Here is a 25452-nt window from a genome sequence, read left to right as displayed (position 1 = left end):
GAAGCAGCCTGAAGGGGCCCCCAACTCAGCCTGGGGGAACGGTCCGGGGAGCCTCCTAGAAATGACCACCAAGCCAAGTCTTAGGGGATTAACAGAAGTGGGGTGCAAGATGGGAACAAGAGTGAAGAAGAGGGGATCCTGTGGCAGGAACAGGACAGAGGGGAATGTCACAGGGAGGGCAGAGCACTCGGGAAATTGCCGGGGGGACTGAGGTGGGACCAGTGGCCAAGGGCCTGGTGAGCCAGGTTAAGGAATTCACTTCTATCCCGAGGCTGGTGCAAGAGCCATTGGAGGGTTTGACGCCGAGGAGTCACGTAGCCTGATACCCACTTTCGATGGTCCATTCTGAAGAAATGCCCAGGAGGGGGCACTGGAAGGACACTGCTGCGTGGCTGGATGCAGGTATGAGGGACGAGAAGCCAGGGATGCTCTCGTGGGTCTGGGTTTCCCCAGGTCTCCACCTCCACTCTCCCCTCCCTGACCTCAGGGCTGTGGGGTTTGGAGACCATCAAACTTCTGATGATGTTTGAAGTCAAGTGTGGGAAAGTGGCCCTGGGAAGTGTTCCCAAGGTAACAAGGGCCAGCTTATCCTAGATCAACCAGAGAATTTCCATGGGGCTTCCCTGGTGGCGCAGTGGTTGAGAGTCCGCCTGCCGATGCAGGGGACGCGGGTTCGTGCCCTGGTCCGGGAAGATCCCACATGCCACGGAGCAGCTGGGCCCGTGAGCCATGGCCGCTGAGCCTGCGCGTCCGGAGCCTGTGCTCCGCAATGGGAGAGGCCACAACGGTGAGACGCCCAAAAAAAAAAAAAAAGAATTTCCATGGATGGTAGCGGGGCCCAGGAGCAGCGGGAGGAAGGGAGGTGCAGGTGTGCCCAGAAAGGCATGACTAAAAGGAGTGCGCAGGACAGAACCTCCTTTGGACCCCCTTCCCGACATCTGGAAGCCCTCCAGCCCTGCTGCCTGCCAGCCCCATGCCCTTAGAGGCTGCTGCAGGGGTATCCCCGCTGCCGAGGGGCCCGGCCCCACACAGTCTGCTCGGTCTGTTCCTCCAAGGAATTCAATTCTAGCAGCAATTTCATCTCCTCCTCTGCCCAGCACCCAGGGCTGACCCCTGAGCCCCACCTGCTCTCCCAGTTAGGGCTGGGGGAGGGGAGGAGACTCAGGCTGACCAGCCAGCTTGATGATAGATTGTTCCATCAGGATCTGGCTCAGGAAGGAGGCTCTTGGCTTGGCCCCTGCCTCGGGAAAATCCCTTCTTCGATGCCTCACTTTGTCCACCTATCAAATAGGCAGATTCAGTATCTTTATCAACCCTCCTGGCCCTATGCTAGAAAAGAGGCTTGGTACGTTTTGTTTTTTTCTTGGGTGAACGCTTATCTTCAAAGTGCAGCGCTTTTACTAGAGACACAGGAAAACAAGAGCAGTAGCGACTGATTGCCTTAATTACAACAGCTGAGAAGAGTCTGGCGGGGAGACAGGACGTGGGGGCCTGGGCTGCTTATTTCCCAAAGCTCCAAGGGTTCCTAATCCTCCCCAGGAGGCTGGGACCTCAACTCTCCTACACTCTCTGGGGTGCACCCAAGTCAGAAAATACAAAAAAGCCTAAATGGCATTTACTAAATCACCAAGGTGGATTATATCAACTTGGGAAAGGGCTATTGCCATGCTGCTGGTGGCGGGACTCGTTATTGATAGAAAGTGATGGCCAGGGGAGTCATTCCTTCTGACAGCTCACATTGGAGGAGGAGAGCGAAGAGGGGCAGGCAGGCTGTGGGGAGACCAGGCCTTCCTGACGGCAGCTTCCGGGAGGCCAAGACACCCCCCAGCACAGCTGCTGAGCTCAGGTGAGTCACATGGGAAGGGTGAGGGGTGGGTACGGCCTGCGTTTAGCTTTTCAGCACAGTCAGAGGGGGGAGGGGTCAGGGGCCTTCCCCCGTGACTGAGGTTGGGCTCCAGGGGTCAGTGCTGGCCCTGGACTGCACCCCCTGCCCTGGACCTGAGGAACTAGGGCACCCCCAGCCCATTCCCCACTGCAGCCGTGACCCTCATCTCTGAGTCACCCTTTGATGAGGTTCCGATTCCTGTCTGCACCCCGTTATTAACTGGACTCTTCCTTCCACAACTGTGTACTCTTATCCCCCAGCTCTGAGCAAACTGTGGGGGCAGCAGTGGGAAGCGTGGGCACTCTGCCGCAGGCCCAGCTGTGACTTACACTTAAATCACTTCCCTACTGCAGACTCCCGTGAGCAGCCAAAGACCCCTGTGCCCCTCACACACCCCGCAGACCAGGGCTGAGCTGGGGGGATGCAGGGACAGGCCCAGCCTCTCCCTCCAGGGCTCCCATGGGGGCTGCTGTGGAAACTCACAAACTTCTAATACTTCTTTGAACACAAGTAACGCATGTTTGTTGCACACACATTAGGAAGCACAGATGAGCAGAAGAGAATTAAAAATTGCCCGTGATTCCACCCGGAGATGATCATCGTTTTATGCCTTCACTCCGTGTATTCAGCCATTTGTCATCAGCTGTTCACACTTGTTAGTGCGCTGCGAGCATCGTTCAGGGCAAAAGAGCCATTTCCCCATCATTTTCTTTAATGACAGCCCAGTGTGTGAGGTGGTCATTTCACCAATTTTTTCACGGTAGTGCCATCGGGGCTGCTTCCTGTATCATGAATAACGTTGCCAGGATCATCTTCCATCCATTTAGCAATATTTTCCCCGACTGCTCAGCTACAGGCACCCTCTGGGTACTGGGCTTACAGCCACTGACAAAACAGAGGCCTGTGCAGACACATCTCTGGGCATATTCTTTTCTGTTTTTTTTTTAACATCTTTATTGGAGTAGAATTGCTTTACAATGGTGTGTTAGTTTCTGCTTTATAACAAAGTGCATCAGCTATACATGTACATATAACCCCATATCTCCTCCCTCTGCGTCTCCCTCCCACCCTCCCTATCCCACCCCTCTAGGTGGTCACAAAGCACTGAGCTGATCTCCCTGTGCTATGCGGCTGCTTCCCACTAGCTATCGATTTCATATTTGGTAGTGTCTATATGTCCAGGCCACTCTCTCACTTCATCTCTGGGTATATTCCTGATAGTTCTTTCAGCTGATGACTGGATGGGACATTGCTGGGCACAGCTTTGCTGGGATTCACTCTTCCAAAGGATTGTGCCCGTCTCAGTGGCCCTTCAGAGAGCCGCTCTGGACAAAGCCCTGTGGCCTCTGTGCTCCAGAATGACCTGGCATGGGCGCAGGCATGACCCTAGGAAACAGAGCAGGCCCCAGCGGAGTCTGGCCGCACTCCGGGCCAGACTTTCACGGGGTGGTTGTTTTCCCAGGCCCCAGATTTGGCGGCTGCGTCTGGGCGCAGGATGTAATAGTTGAAATTGGGCCATCCTAGATAACCCAGAGGTACTGAGGTGCCTTCCCCACCCAGCTCCGGAGGCAGCCCTCCCAGAAGCATCTGGGTAGGGGAGAGGGCGCCCAGGCTCCCACCCCAGGCCGCTGGGAGCGGGTCCGGACCAGGCCCTGCCCCCCACCCCACAAACCCCACCCCCAGCCCAGGCCTCCGCCCCTGCCCCGGCCGCGCTCCGGCGGGTGCCCAGGTAGCCCAAACCTGTCGGGCCGGTTTCGAGAGCAGCGGGACGGAGGCTGGTGAAGGATGCACGGCCAGCCCCGTGCGCGGCCCGCACTCTCGGCCGCCTGAGCCCCGTCCGCCCGGCCCGCAGCCCACCGGCCGACCCCATGGTGCGTGCGCCCGGCCTCCTGGCGGCCCTGCTGGGCCTGGGGCTGGCCCTGGCCCTGGCCCTGCGGCGGGTGGGCGCGGCGGACTGCGGGGCCCTCGGCCCGGCGGAGCGCCTGGCGTTCGCCCCGGCGGCCAAGACCCGCTGGCTGGCCCCTCGCGTCCGCGCGCCGGGGCCCCTGGACCCCCTCTACGGCACCGTGCGCCGCTTCCTCTCCATGGTGCAGCTCAACCCCTTCCCCGCCGGTGAGTGCGTCCCTCCCCCGGGCGGGCCTCGGCGGGTATTGGGTCCCCACTCTGCACCCTAATCTCCTCTCCACCGAGGGGCGCACCCACCGTCGGCAGGCACTTGGAGGGCAGGGTCCCCAGCACTCCCCAGCCCCATCTTCCTCCCCAGAAGGCCCGGGCACCCAGGGCATCACCTTCCTGTGTGACCTTGGCAAGCCCCTTTCCCTCTCTGAGCCGCGGTTTCTCTGTCCTAAGGTAGAGGAAGTTACAGGCAAAGTTCTCCAGCAGCGGGTTGAGCTTTTTCTCTGGGTCTGGTGGTGCCGTGCTGGCTGTGAGGACCAGGATGGGCAGCAGGACAGCTCCCAGCCCGTCGCCTGCCTCTTAGGGGAAGGGCTGCTGCTAGGCCAGGCCCCTTCTCTGCTTTTAACCGGGCTGCCGGCTTCCCCGCTGCAGGGCCTACCTGGGGGGCGCAGGAGGAGGGGGGAGCCAGGCTTCCCTGCAGACACAGCCTCCTGTAGCCCGGCTGAGGCACGAGGGCTCCGGGCTGTGGTGACACTGCCTTCTCCGAGGGTGCCGAGGTGGTGGGAGGACACCCTTCGGAGAGCCTACCTTTGCCTGGCAGCGGGGGTGGACGCAGGGGCAGGGCAGTCACTGCCCCCAGACCCAGCTTGACTCTTTTCCTAGAGCTGATAAAGGCCTTGCTGAATGAGCCATCCTCCGTGAAGGCGGATGAGGTGAGCGGCCGGGGGGCGCTGCCGGGGGAAGGCGTTCAGCGGTGAGCACGAGGGACCGGAGAAGGGGAAGGGCCTCGTCGGCTCAGCCCACTTGCTGGGTGTGCCCCAGGGTGGGGTTTCTGGCATCCCTTCCCCTTTTCCGTGAGCACTGCAGTCCGCGGACCTGATTTCTAACCACGGCTCTGCCCTTCAGCGGCTGTGAGGTTTGCAGGGAGCCCTAGCCTCTCTGGACTTCAGTGTCCTTTGTTTGTAGGATGGTAACACGGTGCCCCTCACAAGAGTTAAAGGAGATGCGAGATGTGTGCATAGTGCCCCCGCCGCCCCGCCCCCGAGTGTGCCTCCCTCCCCTTGGGTTTCCCTCTAGAGTCAGGCGGGAGAGGGCTGGGATGGCAGGATCAGGACAGCCCCTCATGCCTTGCTGCCCTGCCCAGGTGGTGCAGTATGAGGCAGGCTACGTGGTGTGTGCCGTGATCACCGGCCTCTACCTCCTGGTGGTACCCGCCGCTGGGCTCTGCTTTTGTTGCTGCCGCTGCCGCCGGCCCTGTGGTGGCCGAGTGAAGATGGAGCACAAGACGATGGCCTGCGAGCGAGGCACCCTCATGGCCTTCCTGCTGCTGACCACCCTCGTACTGCTGTGAGGGGCGCCCAGGTCAGGCGGGAGGCGTGGGCTGAGGCCCAAGGTGTCCACAGGCATCCAGCCAGCCCCTTGCTCTTCCCCCATCCCTGCAGGATCGGCGTGGTCACTGCCTTTGTCACCAACCAGCGCACGCATGAGCAGATGGGCCCCAGTGCCAAGGCCCTGCCGGAGACTCTGCTCAGCCTCCGGGGCCTGGTCTCCGATGTCCCCCAGGTGAGCACCAAGTAACCCCACACGTGCCCCCATGAGCGCCAGCCGTGGGCGGGACAGAGCAGGGTAGGTCCTGCAAATTCGTGCGTAGCCTGCGCATTAGAGAGGGTGCCCCCTTCCAGCACGCACCTGACTGCCCCCTGCTGGAGAGTCCCTGTAATCCATGACAGTACCCATGGTATTCTCAGGACAGACGCCCAGTTGTGGCGGGTAGTGGGGGAATAAGGGCTGGGGAAGGGCCAGGAGCCGGGGTGTCCAGGGACAGGAAGGAGCAGCCTCGCGGCCCTGTGTTTGCCTAGGAGCTGCAGGCCGTGGCACAGCAGTTTTCCCTTCCTCAGGAGCAAGTCTTGGAGGAACTGAATGGTGAGGATTCCAGCTCAGGCCTGCCTTGGGGAGGCCTCTCATCCCCTCATCCCGGGCTCCACCTGGGAACACCCTCGCAGAGGCGGGGATAGGGTCCAGCTGGGGAGCACGGCGGCCGCTCTGCCGCAAGACCACCCTCCGGAACCCAGGGGAGGAGGATGGTTGGGGGGGGAGGCCCCTAGTCTCCTGGGGGCCAGCCCTGCAGACTGCCCTGCACGCTCCAGGTGTCCACGGGAGCATTGGGAACACGATCCACACGCAGCTCCGGAGCACCGTGTATGAGGTCCTGGCCTCTGTGCTCAGCCTGGGCCAGGGTGAGTGTCGCTGGGGGGCAGGCCCCGCCCTCGCCCAGCCCTGCATTTCTTACACTGTCCGCGGTCCCGCCCCTGACTTTCTCACGGCTTTATCCTAGGATCCCTTGTGGCACCTTTGCCCACTCCTGGCTTAACGTGCCCCAGGGCAGTTTCCATTATAACTACAGAGATTAAGGACCACCAGTCCCCTGGGTTTGGGAGGGAAAGATGTTCTGCCTCCTGCAAGGTCTCCAAGGATGCTGTAGCAGTGGAGACCACTCAGTCCAAATGTGGGTCTCGCAGCCCTGCAGGTCTCCGTGGACCACCTCCGAGCCCTGAACGCCACCTCCGTGGAACTTCAGGAGGGGCAGCAGGCCCTGGCGCCGGCTGTCCAGGGGCACCGGGAGCACCTCCTGGCCCTGCTGCAGGAGCCCAGCTGCCGGGGCTGTGCAGAGGCCCTGGACAGAGCCCACGCCTTGGAGCTGGGAGCTGACTTCAGCCAGGTGCAGGCCCAGGCCTGAGGCCCCTTGGGGTGAAAGGGGCTGCTCTGCCTGCTGCCCCAGGAATCCCTGGGCAGCCTCTGTTCCGGCTGTTTCCTGAAGCGGACTCCTGATCCCTTTCCCTGGGCTGCCCCTGCCCTCTCCACGCACCCAGAGTTAACGATGGTCATCCTGGCAGTGGAGTGAGAGCTTCCCTGGGCCACGCGCTGTGCCGTGAGCCTCGTGTGACTTTGCTTCTTGAGTTCTCACTGCCACCCAGGGCCTTCGAGGCTGTGGTGGTCCCCATCTTGCACACGAGGACACAGTATTCAGAGGCCTCTGCCCCCATCCTTCCCCAAGGACCCCTCCCAGGCCTCTCTGTGGACTTTGTCATAAGAAGCTCCTCAAACCATTTCAGGTGCCCTCTGTGGATGAAGCCCTGCATCGGCTGAAAGGCGTCCCAGAGGCCAGCTTCTCCAGCATGGTCCAGGAGGTGAGTGCCCGCCCCAGTCTACCCGATGGTCCAGGAGGTGAGTGCCTGCCCCAGTCTACCCGACTTCCTCGCAACCTGGCTGGGAACTCAAATGTGAGGGGCCTCAGTTTTTCTCTTTTGGGGTGGGAACCCAGTTGAACCTAAGACTTGGGTCACATCAGGGCCTCGCCTACCCCGTGACGCCCTGGGCTGGAGGCTCGCGATGCTGGTCCTTGTGTGCACGGGGTCTGGTGGGGGAGGCAAGCCTGGAGCTCAGAAGGAAGAGCTAGGACCCTCAGGAGCTGGGGTCTGGGGATGGCCAAGGAGCGAGCACACAAGCTGAGCCCCAGACGACAGGCGGGCTCTCCTGGGTGGAGACGGGCTGTGGGAAAAGGTGCAGCATGAGTCAGCGCCTGTGACCCAGGGCCTGGAAAATGCCGGGGTTGGGGAAACGGTGAGTCAGTCATGCTGGGTAACTAGAGCAGAGTGTTCCAGGAGGAGGGAAATAGGGCCTGAGGCTGGAAGAATAGACTGGAGCTGGACTTCAGGGAAATAGCCCTGGTGGTCCTGTGCAGAGTGGCTGGGAGAGATGAGAGGATGGCTAGGAGTCTACTGCAACAGCCTAAGCAAGAGGGGCGGGGACAGAAAGGAGCAATGTTTGGGGGAATTGAGTCAGGCCAGGCTGAGGGAGGGGAGAAGAAGGCACTGACTAAGAGAGCAAAGGGAAGCCTGTTTCCTGATTTCCTGGTCTGGGAGCACCGAGGGGGGATGCTCTCCCAGTGGACCTGGCATGCAGGGGTCCCCCAAGCTAGGACACCCGGGCGGACAGCAGGAGGCACAGATGCATTTGCTTCCGGCAGGAGAACAGTACCTTCAACGCCCTCCCGGCTCTGGCTACCTTGCAGACGGCCGACGTGATCAGAGGTGAGGCCCCGCCCAGGGGCCAGGCTGGCTGCCTAGGATGCCCCCCAACCCAGCCCTACTGACGAGGCTTGTTGAGAAAGGAGTGGGGTAGTGGGGTGGGGAAGGTGCAGGCTGTCCTCTTGGCTGGACCTGGACAGAGAGTGAACCATCTCTGTGCATCCCAGATGTTCTTCCTGTCCAGCCATCTCCTCCCTGGGCCCCTGGGGGTCTTCCCCATCCCATAAGCCCCTGCTGCTTTGGGCAGAGCTGAAGAAGGTGGTGGCCCAGCAGCCTAGAGAGCTAAGGACACTGGTCGAAGCGTTCCCAGGCTGGGAGGCGGCTTCTCGCTGGAGCCAAGCACTGGAGGAGATGGAACAGTGCAGCCGCCCCTACCTGAAGGAGGTGCAGAGATATGAGAAATACAGGTGCCTGGGAACCCGTGGGCGTGGGTGGAATGGGCAGCTCAGCTTCTCAGCCACCCTGGAAGCAATTTCCAGCCCTCATCAACCCTCCTTATACTAAGTCTCCGCCTCTATTTAAGCCAAGACCCCTCTCTCGTTGGGCCTCCGTGTCCCCACCTTTGCTGTGTGCCCTGGGGATCTGAGCCTGGGGACCCTGTGGGAAGTCACACTTCTAAAACCTCAGCCTTGGGGTAGTGGCCCCACCCAGCCACTAGGTCCTCCACCAGCCCCTCCTGTGCCCACTACTGCCCTTTCCGTGACGTCCCACCTTCTCTGTGGCAGGTGGATGGTGGGCTGCCTGCTGTGCTCTGTGGTCCTGCTTGTGGTGGTCTGTAACCTGCTGAGCCTCAACCTGGGCATCTGGGGGCTCTGTAACAGGGAAGACCCCAGCCACTCGGAAGCCAAGGGCAAGGCTGGAGCCCGCTTCCTCATGGTGTAAGAAGGGCTGGGGAGAGGGGGAGGGTCTCTCCCCCTGCCCCCGGGCTGGCACATTCCTCTCATGCCCATGGACAGCTTCTGGTGTAGCTGCAGGAGCGAGTCCTGGGGATCAAGAGACTGAGCTGTGGTCTGGCTCTGGGCTGACTTGCTGGGTGGCCCTGGGCAAATTATAACCCACCTGGGCCTCAGTTTGTATAAAAGGGTTGGCCTAGAGCAGGAATGCAAATAAGAAGCACTTCCCCTTCCCACACCAGTGGCAACTTTAATAATTAATGGGCACCTTTTCTCTCTGAGCCCAGATACAGCCTCAGAATCCTGCTTAACCCAGTGTCCAGGCAGCACTACCATTAGGAGGTGGCACCAGAGGTAGAATCTGTTTGCCAGCCCTGAACTAGATAGTCTCTAAGGCCAGGGCTGCCACATTCAGTTGTGCAGGAGGGTCACTGTATAAAGGTGCCTGGCCAAAGGGGTGAGTGAAATCCAGCCCATGTTTCACTCTCCAAGCCTCAAATCCTGGCATGGGGCCACGCCTGTCTCACAAAGAAGCCTTGGTCAGTGGCACAGGTCCTACTCAGATGCTGTAGGTTGCTGCCTCTGCTGGTGGGTCATGGCTGGCCATGCCAGGTGGCCCCGTTGAGGCTGAGCCCTGGAGCTGGTCACCTCCATGTGTCCTCAGCCCAGAGGCCAGCAGCCCTGGCTCTTTGAGCAGAACAGCTGTGCTCTCCTCTAGGCTGCCAGGGCCAGCCAGGGCAGCAGCGGTAGAGTGGGGATGGGGGAGGATGAGGTGGGGCCGGTGAGCAGTTCTGAGTCCTCTCTCCTGCCCCAGGGCTGACCCACTGACCATGCTGGCCCCGGGATGGAGATGGGGATGGAGCGCACGGTCCAGGGCATCCTCCCTCCTGTCTCAAGCCTGTCCCTCTGCCTTCCCCAGGGGTGTGGGCTTCAGCTTCCTCTTCGCCGCGCCCCTCATCCTCCTTGTCTTCGCCACCTTCCTGCTGGGCGGCAACGTGCAGACCCTGGTGTGCCGGAGCTGGGAGAGCGGGGAGCTCTATGAGGTGGGCCTGCCCCGCTCTGGGGCCCAGAGGGACGAGGAGAGAGCTGTGGGCAGAGCAGGAGGTTTAGAAGGAAGTAGGAGCCCGAGGGGTTAGAAGGGAGAGAGAGACAGGAGGAATGATGGAGATGGCCAAGGAAAGAGATGGAAAACCACCAGTGAGAGAAAAGAGCCAGTGAGTCCCCGGAAGGCTGCCCAGGCCCCAGGCAGGGACCTCGAAGGATGGCCCCCAGACCTGAGGCCCTCTGCCCTCCTAACACTGAGTCTTGGAATTGGGGATCCTTGTTCCCTGTTGCACTGAGCAGGTGAGCCGAGATGCTGGCCTGGGTCCTCTGCTGAAGACAGGCCGGCCACCCTCCTGGAGAGTCACGGGGAGGGTCCCTGCCAGGATTTAGGGCCCTGGAGTGATCTGAGTTAGAGGCAGGTGTGGGCTGGAGTCCCAGGGTTGTGGTCTCTGCTGTGCCAGGGCAACGTGGGACTAGGCCCTGGGAAGCTGGGTGGCCTTGCCCCCCCACTCCCCGCTCCAGGCCCGTTCCTCTGTGTCCCATCCCCAGTTTGCAGACACTCCGGGGAGCTTGCCGTCATCCATGAACTTGTCCCAACTTCTTGGCCTGAAGAAGAACCTCAGCGTCCTCCTGGCCTATCAGTGAGCGGGGAGTCTGGGCTGGGGGCCGGGGTGTGCGGAGGGGCTGGGGCGGGCATCCCATTAGGATGACGTCAGCCCCCACCTGCCCGCCCTCCTCTCATCTCTGATGCCTGTCATTCCTCCGCAGGCAGTGCAAGCAAGGGGCTGCGCTCTGGACGGTCCTGCAGCTCAATGACTCCTATGACCTGGAGAAGCACCTGGATATCAGCGAGGTGAGAGAACCTTCTGGAACACACATTCCTGCAGATCCCCCTCTTCTGGTCTTGCCTTGCTGGAGGGACCATCTCCTTGAACCTGAGAAGTCTACAAGAGCAGTTGAGGCGCCTCAGGGGCAGAGGACCCGGGTGCAAGCTCAGGACCTGGCCCAGGGCTAGAGCCCAGGGCAGCTTCCAGAGCGTATGGGTGAGTGCGCGAATGCCTGGAGGCTCTGACCAGCTCTGAGCACTGCGCTCCCGGAAGAGCTGAACACAGGTAAGGTTGAGGCCGGACAGGGCGGTGACAGTGAGTGAGAGGACTAGGGTGTGTGTCCTGACTGAGGACAGGCATCGGTTTGGATGCTGCAGTGGGAGCGCGGAGGTTGGCGAGGGAGTGTGACAGTGAAAACGATGGTGATGAAGTTGGGTACCACTGGAGGAGGGCTCCCCACAGCCTGTTCCCTAACCACTGGACTTTGTCAGAACTTGCTATGTAGAACTGGAGAGATTTACTCACACTGGCAAGAGACAGTTCTAGAACAAAGAAAAGGAAGTGCTCCTTCATGAGAGGAGACGTACTTTGAGAACGTGGTTCTCCTAAGGGTGCACAGAAGCTGTAAAACACCCCCTCCTTTCCTCTCTTCACACCTAAATGAGGTGGGAGGAGAGCTGCCTTGGCTCCCAGGGTCCGCCAGGAGCCCTTCCCAAGCATATCCTGGGAAAACCACATTTCTCCCACCTGCTTCTCCCCCACCCCTCCTAAACTGCTACCTCCTGATTCTGCCTGGTCTCCAGAAACCTTCCAACTCCTCTTGAACCCACCACCTGCACCTAGTCCGCAGGCTAGCATAGCCAAGTGGTCCAGATTTCAGTCCCAACTCCACGCCTTAAACTATAACCTGGGGCAGTTTCCTTAATACCATAGCCGTCTCCTCTTTCAGCGTCTCTAATCAGAAGAGAGGTCCACTGAGCCGGCACTGCCCTGGTGCAAGGCCACAGGGTGAAGGCTGGCCACAGAGGGCTGCAGCAGGGGGCCTGAGCAGAGGAGGCCCTGTGCTCTGCTGGCTGAAAGGGGAGGGCTCTCAGCCCTGGTCCAGGGAAGGGAGGGGTCCAGGTCACAGAAGAGTCTGGACAGATAGGGCTTCAGGTCCAGAGGGACTGGGCAGTCCTTGGGGGCCATCTGGCAACAAACCAAATGTGACCTTAGGAGAACTTGTCCTCGAAGGAGATAATAGTGAGCTGATGATGCAGAGATAATTAAGACAAGGTGTGCTTTCCCAGGCACCACGAGGACACTGCCCACCTTGAGACATCTCCTTTACCTGTGTGTTACTGGTGCCTGAAATGCTGCTCCAAGACCCCTGCCTCTGAGAGGATGGGTCTTTTCTCCCCCTGGGGAAGGCAGTGAGGGATGGCGAGAGGTGAGCTGAGCTGGGCTCCGTACTCTGAGGCTCCGCCCTGTCTTCAGCCTCTCACCTGTGAAACACTGGGGCTGAATTTCATGCCCTTTAAATCTCTCCCAGCAATGGTTGGAAAATGTCGAGTCCCTTTTTTTTTGCGGTACGTGGGCCTCTCACTGCTGTGGCCTCTCCCGTTGCGGAGCACAGGCTCCGGACGCGCAGGCTCAGCGGCCATGGCTCACGGGCCCAGCCACTCCGCCGCACGTGGGATCTTCCCGGACCAAGGCACGAACCCGTGTCCCCTTCATCGGCAGGTGGACTCTCAACCACTGCGCCACCAGGGAAGCCCTCGAGTCCCTTTTTTTTTTTTTTTTTTTTTTTTTTGCGGTACGCGGGCCTCTCACTGTTGTGGCCTCTCCCGTTGCGGAGCACAGGCTCTGGACGCGCAGGCTCAGCAGCCATGGCTCACGGGCCCAGCTGCTCCGCGGCATGTGGGATCTTCCCGGACCGGGTCACAAACCCGTGTCCCCTGCATCGGCAGGCGGACTCTCAACCACTGCGCCACCAGGGAAGCCCTCGAGTCCCTTTTTATTTTTATTTATTTATTATTTATTTTTTTATTTTTTTAACACCTTTATTGGGGTAAAATTACTTTACAATGGTGTGTTAGTTTCTGCTTTATAACAAAGTGAATCAGTTATACATATACATATGTTCCCATATCTCTTCCCTCTTGCGTCTCCCTCCCTCCCACCCTCCCTATCCCACCCCTCCAGGCTCGAGTCCCTTTTTAAACTGTGCTCTGTCTTAGAAATGTGATTGGGTCTATTCACTCATTCATTCATTCACTCATTTTTACACATTCGACAAATTTGTACAGCCCCACCACGTAAGAGCCTCTGCTCTAGACGCTGAGGGTTTGGTAGAGTGGGCAGATGAGGTGCGGTTCTCGTGGAGCTGATGGCAGTAAACTAGTACCCAGATAAGTAAATAGCACACAGGTGCTGTGAAGACCTTAACACAAGGTGATGTGATAAAGATGGGCCGGGGAAGCTCTTTTTCTTCTGTGTGGCCTGGGAAGGTCTGTGCTGCTGTCCAGTAGCCAGATAGGCGCTGGAAGAGAGCTGGGTCTCGGTGGGGGTAAGGTGGAGTTGGGGATGGGTGGGGAGCAGAGGCCTGCTGGGAGCCTGTCTGGGGCTGGGAGTGTCCAGGGTAGGGGCCCTGGATATCCAGAAGGAGGGCCCTGAGGGCCTGCTGACCCCTCACTTAGGATAGCAGCTGTGGGGTCCTGGCTCACCCACAGAGCACGGCTCCACCCTCCTCCCTCCCTCCCAGTACACTGCCAAGCTGCAGCAGGAGTTGCATAAGCTCAAAGTGGACGTGAAGAATCTGGACCTGCTGAGCCCAGCCGCCCGCCAGGACCTGGAGGCGCTGCAGAGCAGTGGGATCGAGAGCATCCACTACCCAGGCTTCCTTGTTGAGGTCAGCAGTGGGCGCCTCAGGCCAGACCACGGCAGAGCAGAGGGGCCCGCAGAGGAGCTGGGGGTCGGGGAGCTGTCTCACCTTGTCTTGGCCCTCCACCGTCCCTGGACCCCTCCCCCTCCACATGTCCCTGGGGCCTCTTCTGCCGGGGGTGTCTCCAGACCATGTGTCCCAGCTGCCAGCACCTGGGCTGGGCGAGAATGAATGCGCCTCCACCCAACAGCGTGTGTTGCTGTCCGTGGTCCTGAACCCACTGCTGTGGCGAATGCTGGTGGGACGTCACCTCTCCGTTGGGTTACACCAGAGGGCGCCTCATTGTTTTTTCTTTCCTAATGGAAAGTGTCTCATATGTTTCACAATTTCAGGTCAAACCCACTGTGACTGATGTGTCACGATAGACTCAGCTGGTGTGGGTGCTTTTGCAAAGACTGGGAATTCTGGGGCTGGGGGAGCCGGGGTTCATCCCCTCTTGGCCTCTCCTGTCCGTCTCCAGATTCAGAAGCCTGTGGTGAACATCAGCGTGGAGAAGCTGGCCCAGGAGCTGGAGGGACTGGCCCAGACCCAAGTGAGAAGGGAGCATAGACTCCTGGCAGGCTGGAGCCAGGGGCCTGGGAGGGGGGATGGGGTGGGAGTGCCTGGATTGGGGAGGGGACTGAGGGCCCCTGTCACTGAGGGCTGAGACTCTGGACCCCCAGCTGGGGTGAAGGGTTCTGTAGCATCAGATGCTACAATCAGATGACGTCAGATGTGGTCTGACATCGCACAGCTGGGCAAGCACCGCTAGGTGCACACCGCTTGTGGAATCTGCCGGGACAGACGCTGTGAGGACAGCTCGACGGATCAGATATCATGACAGTTGCCTCTAGAAGCTTCAAGTGTACTGGGAAAAGTAGCACTTTGTATTTATAAATATAGAGAGTTTAAAAAGTTCTCTTCAAGACATCTCATAGACACCCCTCCCCTACCCCCCACGATGCGCAGAGCAAGCTAGGGCCGGACCTGGAACTTGGGCTCAGGCCCCCAAACCCAGATCTGGCCAAGGAACTTAAGGAGGCCTCAGTTTTCTGCCTCTGAGGCCAACCTCTGATTCCAGCGCTTTCCACATCCCTCCAATATGTCTGGTTGAACGGTTTGGTGAAGGATTTGTCGTCAAAGCCTGTCTCGGCCCGGGCAGAGTGCCATTCTGATATGTCTCCCCTCAGGGCAATACTGTGCTGGCGCAGCAGCTGCAGAAGGAGGCCCAGGGGCTCAGAAACCTCCATCAGGAGAAGCTCCTCCTCCAGCAGAGGCTTGTGGTAAGTCTGGAGGCTCAGGGAGTCTGGGACCTGGAGAGGAGATGCAGGCAGGGGGCAAGGAGGAGGAGAGGGATGCTGGGAACCCTCCCTCCTACCAGTTCCTTCCCCTGACCAGCCCTGATCTCTTTTTCACAGGCTAAGCTCAACCTCAGTGTCCATGCCCTGGCATCCTCTGCCCCACTTCTCCAGGTGGCTGCTGGGGATGGATGGGGTGGGGGGGAGCAGGTGGGCAGCAGAGGGAGCAAGAACGTGCGGGCCCAGCTGGCTTGGGACCTCACCTGCTCTACCCAGGCCCACTGGAAGTTGAGGGTGGGGTGGGAAGATCCTTGAGGACCGCCATATGTGTCCTCTGTCCTTAGGGCCTAACACCGCCCACCCCAAGGTGAGTATGTTGTGTGTCGTACGTTGAGTTAATGAATGGATGAGTGAATGAGTGGCTGTTCCCTGACCGAGCCCCTCTCCTCTCCCCCAGCTGGAGACCTCAGATGTCCTGGACAGAGTCACTCACCTGAAAGGAGAGCTGCCTACCTGGGCCACCCGTATACTGAAGAATGTGAGTGGGAGGATGGGGCAGGGCTGGGGGGTGGCTTCAGAGTCAGAGGTGAGTTGAAGGGTTAAGGCTCGCAGGGCTCCCACCCCAGGATTCTCCAGCCCTGCCGCCTCACCGTGGCTCCCAGGAAAGCCAGCTTGGCCTGTCCTGATGGTGCCAGGCATGGGGGGCAGGGGTGCTGGCCCTGGGCCTCCGACCAGCCCAGGGCTCCTCTCTTCCCTGCAGGAAACTGAGTGTTTCCTGACCCGGGAGATGGGCTACTTCTCCCAGTACGTGGCCTGGGTGAGAGAGGAGGTGAGTGTGGGCTCAGACCCTCCTGGCCTCAGGCAAGCTTCCAGCGGTACCAGCTGTTCGACCTCCTCTGCCCCCTGAGAGCCCCTGGGGGTGCCCTAGGCCTTCAGGATTGAACCCAAACTCCCAAACCTGGCATCTGGCTGGCTGGGTTCTGCCCATCCCCCAAACTCTGCCATAGCCCTTCTCTGAGGCCTGAGCGTGGACCGGGCTGTCTACCACCCACACTGGACTGGCAGGGGTCTCGCTTAACCCTGAGTGTGTCAGGGTTACATGTGTACATGTGTACATGCGTGTGCGAGTATGTGTGTGTGCAAGTATGTACGTGTGTGCAGTGCATTGTGTGTGTGTGCACACGTGTTGCCTCCCAGTGAGAGTGTGACTTAGAGAACAGCTCTGGGCACACAGTAGGGGCTTAACCCAGGCTGGTGAACAGGGTGGGAAAGGCAGGAGGTGAGCGATGAGCTGATGGCAGTGTGTCCTCCCTTCGCTGTGTTGCCACATCCGTGTGTCTGTGTACAGCTGTGCAGTGGCTCCCCACTGTGTCCCTGGGCCTGTCTGTGTCCCTGTCAACCTCCCTCTGAGGTTGGGTCTGGGTGTGTCTGCATGTACCTGCCTCACGTTGACACCACAGGTGACTCAGCGCATCGCCACCTGCCAGCCCCTCTCCACAGCCCTGGACAATGGCCGTGTGATCCTGTGTGACATGGTGGCTGACCCCTGGGTGAGTGCCCCCCAGCCCATCAGGGCTCGTGGATGTGGAGGCCCCCACGGGAGGGGCAGCGTGAGCGGGGCCCTGCCCTGGGCCTACACCCCCGCCCTTTCCCTCAGCTCTGAGAATGCGTCCCCGTGCCCCACACTGAGTCAGCGGGGGGACTGGGGGTGCCCAGACGCAGTGCGCTGACCTCACCTCCTCTGCTCCAGAACGCCTTCTGGTTCTGCCTGGGCTGGTGCGCCTTCTTCCTGATCCCCAGCGTCATCTTCGCTGTCAAGACCTCCAGATACTTCCATCCCATCGGGAAACGCCTCAGGTGAGGAGGCTGCCAGGCCTGTGGGGTGCAGCAGGGGCCCAGGCAGGAGCCCTTCCGGCTGCTGGGCCCGGCCCCTGCTGCACGCCATCTTGAGACCTCCAGGCAGGGGAGGCTTACGCCTAACCCTGAAGTCACACAGTCTGAGGAGCTCCAGGGCCAGAAAGTTCTTCCATGTGTCTACCCTGAATCCTTCTTGCTGCAACACATCCACCAGACCTAACTTTTGGGCACCCTTGCTACCCCTGAAGAGCTTCTGAGGCAGGAAATTCCGGGCTCTGGGCTTGTTGCTGTGTCGGGGCTGAGGGCCTGGGCCTGGGGGCCTCACTCACTCACTCCCTGTGATGCTGCAGCGCCAGCAGCTCTGAGGACACTCAGCCCTTCCACATCCCCCGTGTCACCTCCCTGAAGCTCTAGGACCGCAGTGAGTGAGTTTCCCCCTGCTTTACTCCTTGGTGCCAAGGGTGGGGCTGAGAAGGGAAGGGAAGGGTTTGGGTTCTGGGGTCTCCAGGGCCCAGGAGAGCAGGAAGGTTCTGGGACTTGGCTGGGACTGATAGGCCTGAGCTCAGCTCCTCCCCTCCCTCCCCTCCCCTCCCCTCCCCTCCCCTCCCCTCCCCTCCCCTCCCCTCCCTTCCCTTCCCTTCCCCCTCCCCTCCCCCTCCCCTGTTTGTTCTTAATCCACAACAGGGATATGGACGCAAGGTGATGCATGGGGCTGCCTGCCTTCCCTGCTGACTTTGCCTGGACCAGAGGATTTCTGTCGCTTTTGCCACCAGAGCCCAGGCTGGCATCCAGGCCTGGATTGTCCCCCAATTCCAGTTACCTGAGCCCATCTTGCTACTCCCTTTGCACCCCTTTCTGCTCACGACCCCTTCATTCATGCTCAAAAACACACTTACCTTCTGTTGAATCTCAGAGCAAACAGGTTCCTCCAGGTGTGTCTCCCTCATCCTCCTTGCTGCAATATATTAGCTCCAGGAAGAGCCTGTTCTCCACCTAGTGGAACCTCCTCTTCAGCCCCTTGGGCAGGACAGAGGCCCTGGCCAGCCCCACTCTGTCCCATCTGCCCCTCCCCCTGCCCATGCCTCCCACACCTTGCCCCTTTTCCTCCTCTCCTCTGACCCCCCACTTGCCCCACTTCACTCTGTCCCCTCCCCAGCCCTCACTCCCTCCCCCCAGGGAAGCCCTTTCCCCCCCTTTGTCCCCTCTTTACCTGTCCCCTTACTACCTGTCGGCCACAGGGACCCCTCCTGCCACCAAGCAGGCCAGGGGCCACCATGGCCTGGGCCCGGGCCGGCTGCAGGCTCTGCCTCGTGGCCCCTGAGCCCTCTGCTGCTCAGGGGGTGGGACCCTCCACAGACCCCGGCCTGGATGTCTGGCCCCCAGGGGGTGTGGGAGGCCCGTGTGAAGGCTGAGCCCCCCGTCTGCACCTTGGGCTGGAAGTCACACTGCTGTCCCTCGCCTTAGGGAGCACTGACTCCCTAAGAAGGGACCTGGGATGTGGGCTGGAGCAGGGGCTCCCCCTCAGCTCCCGAGAAGGTAGCCTCTTCGACAGTCACCACCCAGCTTTCCAGGAGAGATCTGGTGGCCACAAGAGGATTTGGCACTGTGGCCCTTACCTCTTCTATCCTATGCCCCTGACTGGGCATCACCCCTAGTCCATCCCTGTGCCCTCCCTGCATGCTGGACCCTGAGTTCCAGAAATGGGGAGGAGGAGGGGAGAGAAGAGGTGGACAGGACGGATCCATTAAAGTGTTCTCACCTGGCTAAGTCTTGGCCTTGGATCCTTCCGCTCTCCCAGGTAGGGCCCTGGATGGGGTTGGCGCTTAGTGAGTGTTTGTGGAGAGAATCCAAGGCCTCCTCTGACCACAGGCATCCAGGGGTCCCCCCAGTAATCAGCAGGTGGGGAGTGGGGCCCACACTGAGAGCAGGCAGACTTGGGTTCACACCTGGCTCTAACGTTTGGTAACCAGGGCACCTTGAACATGATCCATGGGTCCCCTAGACCTCAGTTTTTCCACCTATAAAATGGGGAAAATAGTCATAGCCACCTCCTAGGGTTGTGAATAATGTGACAATGTGTGGAAATCCCTTGGCAGGGGCCTGGCACAAAACAGATACTCAAATGCTGCTTTTTTTTTTTTTTTTTTTTTTTGCCATGACTGCTCTGGGCCGGGGGCAGAGCTGGGTCTGGGCAGATACAAGCGAAGAGGGAGATGGGTCCCTCTTCAAAGGAGCAAAGCCCTTCAAGATTAGAGTCTGCTGAGTTTCAGAGGGTGTCTATGTTTAGTTGCATCTTACAAACCAGCAACAAATTTGCTACTAGAAATTGGGATGGTGCCTACACAATGTATGGTCACTATGGCACGCACACTCTCAGACCAGCATCCTTGAGTGTAGCACAATTGCCTCTTCTGGGCTTTTCCCAGAGGATTCTTGGCTTGCTTTTCATGTTGCTCTGTGTGGGGAACTGAAGCACCCTGCATTTTAAGAATGAGATTGATGGGATAAAAATAGAACTAGAAAATGATTAAAAAATCATTTCTAGTTCTCTATCAAAGTTGCCTATCTTACCTTTTATGTATCTGAGCAAACAAGTATGGTTATTTTAAAGTTCAATAACTCCCTAATATGGAGCCTCTGTGAGTCTGTTTCCAGTGTCTGTTGTTTCTCTTGGTTTTTGTTAGTATTGTCTTGTCTCCTCACATACTTGGCAAAAATTGAGTGCCACACTTTGTTTTTTTTTCTTTTTTCTTTTTTTTTTTTTTGTGGTTTGCAGGCCTCTCACTGCTGTGGCCTCTCCCATTGCGGGGCACAGGCTCTGGACATGCAGGCTCAGCGGCCATGGCTCACGGGCCCAGCCGCTTCACAGCATGCGGGATCCTCCCGGACTGGGGCATGAACCCGCGTCCCCTGCATCGGCAGGCGGACTCTCAACCACTGCGCCACCAGGGAAGCCCAAGTGCCACACATTTCATATGAAAACCTGTAGAAATAATTTGAGGCACAGAATGAAATTATCTTGCTCCATGAGGATTATGTTTACCTCGGGCAGATGCCTTGGGATCCTGCAAACCAGGTTGTTTTACTTTACTTTCAGGGACTGAGATGATTTGCAGTCCCTTGGAGCACTTGTCTATTTCTAGTTCATTCATATTCTGGGGGTGAAACCCTCTGGGGTTCCAACCCAAAGCATGAAAGATTTGCCGGGTACCCCCTGCTCTTGGTGGGCCTAGTTTTGACCTCCTTAGTCCCAGAGGCTGTTAACAGCTCTGCTCAGCACCTTTGCAGTATCTTCTGGGCTCAGCAGACCCCCTAGGGAGAACGTAACCCCAGCTGCCAGCACACATCTCTGGGTTTCCTTCTTTTCCCAGAACTTGGCCCTGTGATTTTTTTACTGCCTTGTTTGCTCCCTGATACCCCTGAATCAAACTTTAAAAAATATATTTTTTGAGCAGCTTTTCGTTGTCCTCAGTTGGGAATTTAGTCCAAATTACCTAGTCCAGCATGATCAGAAGTTAATAGTCCTAAAAAATTAACTGAGGTTCCCCCTGTGAATTGGGAAAGGCTGCCACTCATTGAATTTAGTATCCAGAAACCTTGGCCTAGGGCATTGCACACGGACTTTTCAAAGGAGCTCAGTTCAGAGCATCACTGTGGGCTCTGGTAACCTGGAGGTGGGGTGGCACTCAGCAGGTGACAGACAGAAATAGCCACAGAGAGAAATATATTACATATTTTCCCAGTTTTAAAATGCTGGGATCCTACAATGCTCATCCTACGTTATGTGTGAAACAAAGCCCCTTCGAGGTCACAGTCTCATCTGTTCTTATGACATTCCCTGAAGCAGGTGGGGATCGTCATCCTTGTTTCACGGTTGAGCAGATGAAGCTCTGAGAAGCTCTGTGGCTGATTCAAGGTCCCGTAAGTTGAAGCCCCGCCAGGCCTTGATTCAGATGCCCTGACCCTGGTGGCTCTGGAGGTTTCCTCCTGGGCACTCTGTCAGCCGCGTTCCCTGTGGGTGTGTGGGAGGGAGGCTCCGTCTCCCAGGAGATGTGATCCAAGTGTCCTTGCTGTCCCTGTAGCAGGAGGGATGACGGATTGGAGGCCCTGGGAGTTCTGCCAGCCTGGCCATCCCAGAGCAAAGGCCATAAGCAATGAGTGGCAGATTCTGCCAGAGAAATGCTACGTGGGCCAGGGTGTCAGGTCCCAGGTGGCTGGCCAGTGTAGTTCTGTCTGGCTCCAGGTGTGCAAAGGAAGGGTCATGCGGTTAGGGGCCTGCCTAGGCTCCCTGAGGGGACAAACAGAGTTTCACTTATTGAGCTCTGAGTATAAATCGGGAAGTGTGTTGAGCGTGCACATGTATTAGCTACGAGATAGACACTGTTATTTACCTATTTATGGTTGAGAAAACTAAGGCACAGGACTGGATGCGGGCTGAGGAGAAAGGGCACAACTTACCCCAAAGAATCAACTGATAATGGGGGTACTTTATAATTCAGGGGATACCTGAATCCTCCGGGTGGTCAAGGCCAGTGTCCCTCCTACCCTCCTGGACCCAGGGCCTGTGCTCGGAGCTCCTAGTGCCCTGTCTCTCCAGACCTGAATGCAGGGACTGAACCAGGAGTCTGGTGGCCAGCCTGGGCCACACCCCAGGAATGCTGGAATGAAGCCTCTTCTCCGTGGCCCCTAATCCTTCCTTGCCCTTCACGGCTGTGCCACCCCCGAAGCAGTTAGCAGTTGCCCATCTTACAAACCGCACTGCAGCACCGGGGGAGGGGAAGGCAGGGTGTGCACAGAGATGAGCCCACCTGGCCCCTGACTTCTGCCCAGCAGCAATGCACAAGCTCAGCAGCCCGAGCCCTCACCATACTGACGGTACCCAGGAGTCAGGCTTTGGGGCTGGGGGAGAGATTTGGGGGAGGTGAGATGAGCCCAAGGGGAGGGGTGGGGGACCCTCCCTTCGCATCAAGCCAGAAGGAAGGGGTTTTAAAGAAAGGCTTCAGAGCCTTCCAGGTGTCCCCTGCAGTTTGAGAAATCCAGCGGACGAGTCCCAGCCCCACCTGGGAGGTCTAAAGCGCAAGAGACAGGCTGGCTGCTGTGGCGGCAGAGCCAGGAAGAAGGCTGCTGGCCCAGACAAGAGCCTCGTGGGAGGGAGGGTCAGCTGGAGGCTGCCTGGGGGGGTGGACAAGCCTCAGCTGTGCGGAGATGGAGCTGCCTGGCGGGCTGGGGCTCCTTGGCACCCCTGAGACCTACGTGAAGTACCCTGGTCAGGGGGAAGCCGCAGAGGTGCCCAGTGGTGGCCAGGCTCTGAGGACACATGGAGGCGCCCGCAGGAGGGAGAGGTATAGTTTCCAACCTCTGCCAAACCCAGGGTGACATTCAGGACAGCTCCAGTGGGAGGCCCCAGCCCACCTGAGCTGGGCGGAGGCCTGGGCTGTGCAGCAGGAGGCCTGGCCTTGAGCAGGGCCCGGACCCCAGCTGAGACTGTTGTGTGAGGTGTAGTGGACCGCCGTATCTCCCTACCAAGCGGCATCCCGGGTCTGCTGGGTTTCCATCCAGCCGCCGGGCGGCGGGCAGCGGAAGAGGTTTCCAGGGCCAGTGGAAGACAAATAAGGCTGCATTCGGTGGCTTTCCGGTTCCACAGCTGTGCCAGCTCATGGTGACACCGGAGTGCTGTGGTGTCCAGGGAAGCACTGTTTCGGGGCAACAGACGTTTCTTGAACTCCTGTGGGGAGGGGTTTCCACATGCCTGGTGAGACCCACCTCCACCCAGAGGGGGCCTTCCTCACAGGCAGGGGCTCTTGGTGGAGCAAGGGCCCAAACCCTGAAACTGTATTGAACATCTTTCTGTCTGTCTCTGTGTCTGCCTCTCTGTGCCCCTCAGCCAGGGGAAGGCAGAACCAGGGCCCGAAAGGGTCCGGAAGAAACATACAGACTGGGGACTCCATGGGGCCAGGTTTGGGGTACTGAGGAGGAGGGGTTTGAACCTGGGCCTGGAGTGGAGAGGATTGTGTGTAACAATTGAGGAAGGTCCGGAAGACCCCCAAGGCTTGTGGGTAGGGGTGGTGTAAGCCCCTCACCAAGATGGGATTAGAGTGAGGCCCTGAGCCAGCTCAGATGGCTTGCCACTGCCTCTCCTCAAATGCAAGCTACTCAACCTTCCTCCAGGCTTGAAATGAGCCCCTCCTTCCCCCTTCCACACTCCTGCATCCTCGGGCTCGCCACTCTGCAGTGTGAGGAAAACCACAGCTGAAGCCTATCAGGCTGGAGTTCGTGGCCGGCAAGGCAAGGTCGTCCTGAAGCCTTCCTTGATCTTTTCGGGTCTGGTGCACTGCCAAAGAATCTCCGGAAACTCCCAGACATTCTCAGGGAGAGTTAGCCGCTGCCCACGTGCCCACACCACTGTTGGGCCCGCTGAGGCCCACGTGGGGAGCCCTGCTCTGGCGTGTCCTTGACCTCCACGCTCTCCTGCCCTTTCTCATCCCTGCATTCCCCACAGGCCTGTGTGGGACCAGCTGGAAGCACTCTAGAAAAGCCCCCGAGGGCGCTGGGGGAGGAGGGAGGATGGGGGGCACAGATCATGGCGGGGCACCCCCCCATGTGTGTTTTATGAGGTGCACCCCCTTGATGGCAGCTGAAGTGGGAGGTACCCCAAGGGCATGGGGGCCTGGCGGGGGAGCGCGGCTGCCCTGTTTTCTTGTAGTTGGAAGCTCATTAGCTTGTTAATTCAGAAGAAAGCGTCTCTGGGTAGCAGAAGTTCAGTCCTGACGCCAAACCTGGGGGGAGGGGCCTTCTCTGGTTCCACCTCCGAGCGCCAGGCCATACCTAAGGCCAGGCCTGTCCTGGACAGCACGACTGGCAAGTGTCCAAGTTGATGTCTGGAGCGTGGGAGGTTTGGCGGGTCTTAGCCACGTGTTCACTTAGGGGTGAAAGGAACAGGCTTTTTGCACCAGCTTTGTCACTTTCTAGCCCATGACCTTGGGCAAATCCTTTAACTTTTCTGGGTGTCACTTTCGTTATCTGCAGAGATAATGGCACTTCCCTGCCAAGGCCACTGTGAGGACTCAACATGTTCAGGGAACCCCTGCTTGTTCAGAGCCAAGGTCACCAGGTGAAAAGGCCCCCAGGCTCTCAAGGAGCTCAGCCTCTGAGCCTGACCCTGCAGCCGCCCTCACCTCCGCCATGGGCGGCGGAAGGGGGGCCGGGGTCTGCTGAGTTCCTGCCTGGCACGAGGCCCAGGCGGTCCTGGAAGTCCAGCGGGGCCAGACACACGGGCTGCCTCCTGTCTAGAAATAGTCGTCCTCCCTCCATGGGCAAACAGCTCCAGACTATTTTCTTCCTCCCACGATCTGAAAGTTGGAGCCGATTGGCTGGCTCAAAAAAAAAAAAACACCCAAAAACAAAAAAAGAGAAGGACGTGCAAGTGCTCTTGTGTGCCCAGAAGAGGGGGTGTCTCAGGGCTCTGTTTCCAGGGGAACCAGTGGCACAGGCTGGCTCCTTCCTCAGGGTGCAGAAAAGAGAAACTTGCCTGAGGTTTCAGGCACCTGGCTCCTGGCTGGTTTCCCTGGGGGCTGAGCAAATGCCCTGGAGTCTGCCCTCCTGAGGGGCAGCCAGGGTCCCCCCTCCCCAGGATGCTCAGGGGCCCTCACCCCTTTCCTCCACCACCACAACCCCCAGGAGGTCTGGTCAGGTCCCTCAGCTGCCCTGATGTGGTCCCAACCCGGGACACAGACGATGGGAACAGACACCAGGCTCCCTGGAGTGTGTAAGGAGCTCAGGTTTGGAGAGGGCTCCCCGACGGCAAGGCCCCGCGTGCGGTGAAAGGAGATAAGTAAGCGTGGGGCACCCGTGAAACTAGCTGAAGGACCCCTGCCTGTGACGCACGTGACGTGGCCCTGGTAGCCATCACCATCTCTGGGTGGTGAGCCCCCATCAGTGGGGCCATTGAGGGCCCAGTGCCCAGAGCGATGTCCCCATCAGGAGGATGCCCCGGATGCCAGGGGTGCTCAGGGGTCATCTGCAGGGTGGCTGGAGGGACACCAGGGAGATCCCCCTCCACGGCCCACCTTGACTGCAATGGCCCGAGGTCATGGGGGGGGGTCACTCCACCTGGTGTCCATAGGAACCAGTAGGATGAGAGAGGGGACAGCAAGGAGGGGAGGGCTGGCCTCTGCGCGCTCCACTGCCACACCCCCCCGTGCTGGGACAGGAACTTGTGCCGGAGCTCCCTGCCCCCAGCCCGGGCTCTCGGCAACCCCCCACCTCTCCCCGCTCCAAGGTTGGGGAGCAGAGTGTGTGCTACAGACAGACGGGGCGGGGGAGGGGGACACAGAGAGAGAGAGACTCCTGGCGACAGGCTGAGAGGGCAGGGTTAGGAGTGGTTTATACCCAGAGAATAGGACGGAGAGGCTGGGAGAGAGACGGAAAAGATGCGAGAGGGAGAGGGAGAGACACACACGGTGGGAGGTTGAGCGGGGGAGGAGACAGAGCAGAAGGGGCGGAGCTTAGGGTAGAAGCGCGCAGGGAGGGCGGGTGGACAGGGG

General features: G+C 59.1%; 2 protein-coding genes across 5 annotated transcripts in view; both read left to right on the top strand.

The window, feature by feature from the left end:
• ZNF892 (zinc finger protein 892) overlaps positions 1-816 on the top strand; it is a 30862-nt gene extending 30046 nt beyond the window's left edge. The window contains exon 5 of the mRNA XM_049696444.1: positions 272-816. Within this exon, the coding sequence (XP_049552401.1) occupies positions 272-300 (29 nt within the window). The 3' untranslated portion in view covers positions 301-816. The remainder of the gene's footprint in view (positions 1-271) is intronic.
• A 140-nt stretch (positions 817-956) lies between these two features.
• Positions 957-19536, top strand: PROM2 (prominin 2). Of its 4 annotated transcripts, none has more exons than XM_033401912.2 (24): positions 957-3997; positions 4664-4713; positions 5145-5347; positions 5443-5563; positions 5899-5923; positions 6148-6237; positions 6520-6719; positions 7114-7188; positions 8028-8091; positions 8336-8495; positions 8814-8966; positions 9901-10024; positions 10575-10666; positions 10794-10878; positions 13596-13742; positions 14236-14307; positions 14945-15037; positions 15173-15226; positions 15510-15590; positions 15813-15881; positions 16513-16602; positions 16803-16909; positions 17260-17334; positions 17594-19536. In XM_033401912.2, exons 1-23 carry the CDS (start codon positions 3754-3756, stop codon positions 17321-17323), a joined length of 2463 nt encoding a protein of 820 aa, XP_033257803.1. In that variant the 5' UTR covers positions 957-3753; the 3' UTR covers positions 17324-17334; positions 17594-19536. The 4 variants fall into 4 exon arrangements, with proteins under 4 accessions (XP_033257803.1, XP_033257802.1, XP_033257801.1 ...); XM_033401911.2 differs by having other exon boundaries at positions 5860-5923; positions 17260-17330; XM_033401910.2 differs by having other exon boundaries at positions 5860-5923.
• The last annotated feature ends 5916 nt before the right edge of the window (positions 19537-25452 follow it).

Source organism: Orcinus orca, chromosome 13 (assembly GCF_937001465.1).
Source record: "Orcinus orca chromosome 13, mOrcOrc1.1, whole genome shotgun sequence".
In the NCBI taxonomy this organism is placed as follows: Eukaryota; Metazoa; Chordata; class Mammalia; order Artiodactyla; family Delphinidae; genus Orcinus; species Orcinus orca.
The sequence above is the reverse complement of the archived record's forward strand: the minus strand, read 5'-3'. Positions and strand labels throughout refer to the sequence as shown.